A 1,891-nucleotide genomic window follows, 5' to 3' on the forward strand; every position below is an offset into this window, starting at 1 on the left:
ACATGCATGGCAACTGGATCAGTTTGTATGCGGGTGGTTGTTAGTGTGGCCTGTTTTATCCTCTGTAGGCTTTTAAAGAGAATTGTCTACCCCCCACCCTCATTATAAGATGAAAGGAACGTTTAATTAAAAACTGATGAAATACCTTGTAAATCATTAGGCACTGAGTCATGGGACTGCCCTTTTTTCTCCCCTCTGATCTCCACCCTCTGTCTGTCTCCCTTTTTCAGGAACAATACTGGCGTTCTGTTGTATTTCACAACCACTTGGATTACTTATCAAAAAATGGCTATGAAGTTGATGAAAATACTAAAAGTCTAGCAGTGAAAGAACAGCAAGAGCTTTTAATGAAACTGTTTGCCGTAAGTAGAAACAAATAAAAAAATAGAAGGAATCCTGAGACTTTATTTTGAGTCGATGGCATTTGATGTAAATTTTGGTGTGATTCCTCTTATTGGGAGTCTGGCTAGTGACTGGCAATACAGCCAGGTCACAGACTAAGAGTCTGTGAGTGCAGTTAATATTGTTATTGCTTATCAGTACGAAGGGTGGCAGGAAGAAGGAATGAATGAGCTTTTTCTTTGCTGTGCAGCTCATGATCGTTGGTGGTTTGTCTTTATTCATTCACTCCACCAAGACCATAATCTTCGGGTCCTAGCGCCCCGAGAGACCTGTGTAACTGCGAAGTGAGTAACTCAAGGCTGCTTTTCTTTCAGCTTTCTTGTAAACTCGAGCGTGAATTTCGTTGCACGGAACTTGCTGACCTCATGACACAAAACGTTGTGAATTTAGCTATCAAGTACGCTTCTCGCTCTCAAAGACTAAATTTAGCTCAGCGACTTAGTGAAATGGCTGTGGAGAGAGCAAGTGAGTTGGCAGCAGCACCGGAAGATGAAGAGGAGGAAGAGGATTTCCGGAAGCATTTGAATGCTGGGTAACACAAAGTTCTGTGATTAAAAACCTGGAAACATTTTACTGCTCTATTAACAAGTCCAGTTGATGCATTCTTGCAAACCACGGTCCTAAATAGCAATGTGTGCGTTGTGAGGTAACAGCTCTTGCTGTTTAGGACCGTGGTTTGCAATGTGTGCGTTGTGAGGTAACAGTTGGTGCTGCTCTGCTTGTAAGTTGTACGTCTAAGATGGCACGTTCTTTTTGACATCGTGAGGACTCGTCAGTCCCAGGCCACTGACGCAGAGGGAAGTGTCTCCTCTCCTTGCTTACTGTTTGTCTGTGTGCAACAGCTTCACAGGCAGAGCAGACTCAACACCATGTTGCGCTGATTTGAATTTTTTTCCTATTTTTTTTCTCCACAGTCTTTCTGGCTCCCTCCATTCCACACCTACCTTAAAATCCTTCTATCTTTCTCCAGCCCTCTCCTCTTTCACTATCCCATCCCAGTGTATCCTGTTTACTCTTATCCCCTCCTAACTAATCCCAGCTCTTCACAACTATGGAACTATTACAGGGTTGCTATGTGCTTCTTCGCTCCCTGTGCTATCTATCTTTTCACTCCTACCTGACTCTGCTTTGTGAAGCACGATGAGACAAAAGATGTGTTATTTTTGAAAAACTATAGGCCGTACAGAAAAGCTGTGATCTCGCGTGGCCTCTGGATGGTACAGCTGTAAGGAAAGTAGCTGCTAACCACCAGTCTGATAGTGCAGAAAAATGTCGTAACATTTTGTCAGAAACGATGTGTTCCTATGTAGCAATTTTATGTATGAAGGATGGAACTTATTTAAGCAAGAGGAAGTGATAAGTCCCTGGACTTATCTGTAGCCTTTCCCTTGTTCTTCTGTGTGAAACTCCTTTTTAAATGCTCTGCCCTGTTCTTCTGAGTCACACACGGAAGCTGTAATCCCATGGAGAGGTGGACCACTGCCAACCT

The 1,891-nt window shown here is 43.2% G+C and overlaps 1 protein-coding gene across 1 annotated transcript in view; it reads left to right on the top strand.

Moving 5' to 3' along the window:
* Positions 1-938, top strand: part of WDHD1 (WD repeat and HMG-box DNA binding protein 1) — a 24,050-nt gene extending 23,112 nt beyond the window's left edge. Inside the window, exons 17-18 of the mRNA XM_010156301.1 lie at positions 231-362; positions 717-938. Of these exons, the coding sequence (XP_010154603.1) occupies positions 231-362; positions 717-938 (354 nt within the window). The remainder of the gene's footprint in view (positions 1-230; positions 363-716) is intronic.
* Positions 939-1,891: the final 953 nt, after the last annotated feature.

This window comes from Eurypyga helias, unplaced genomic scaffold (assembly GCF_000690775.1).
Source record: "Eurypyga helias isolate BGI_N326 unplaced genomic scaffold, ASM69077v1 scaffold3320, whole genome shotgun sequence".
Taxonomy (NCBI): domain Eukaryota; kingdom Metazoa; phylum Chordata; class Aves; order Eurypygiformes; family Eurypygidae; genus Eurypyga; species Eurypyga helias.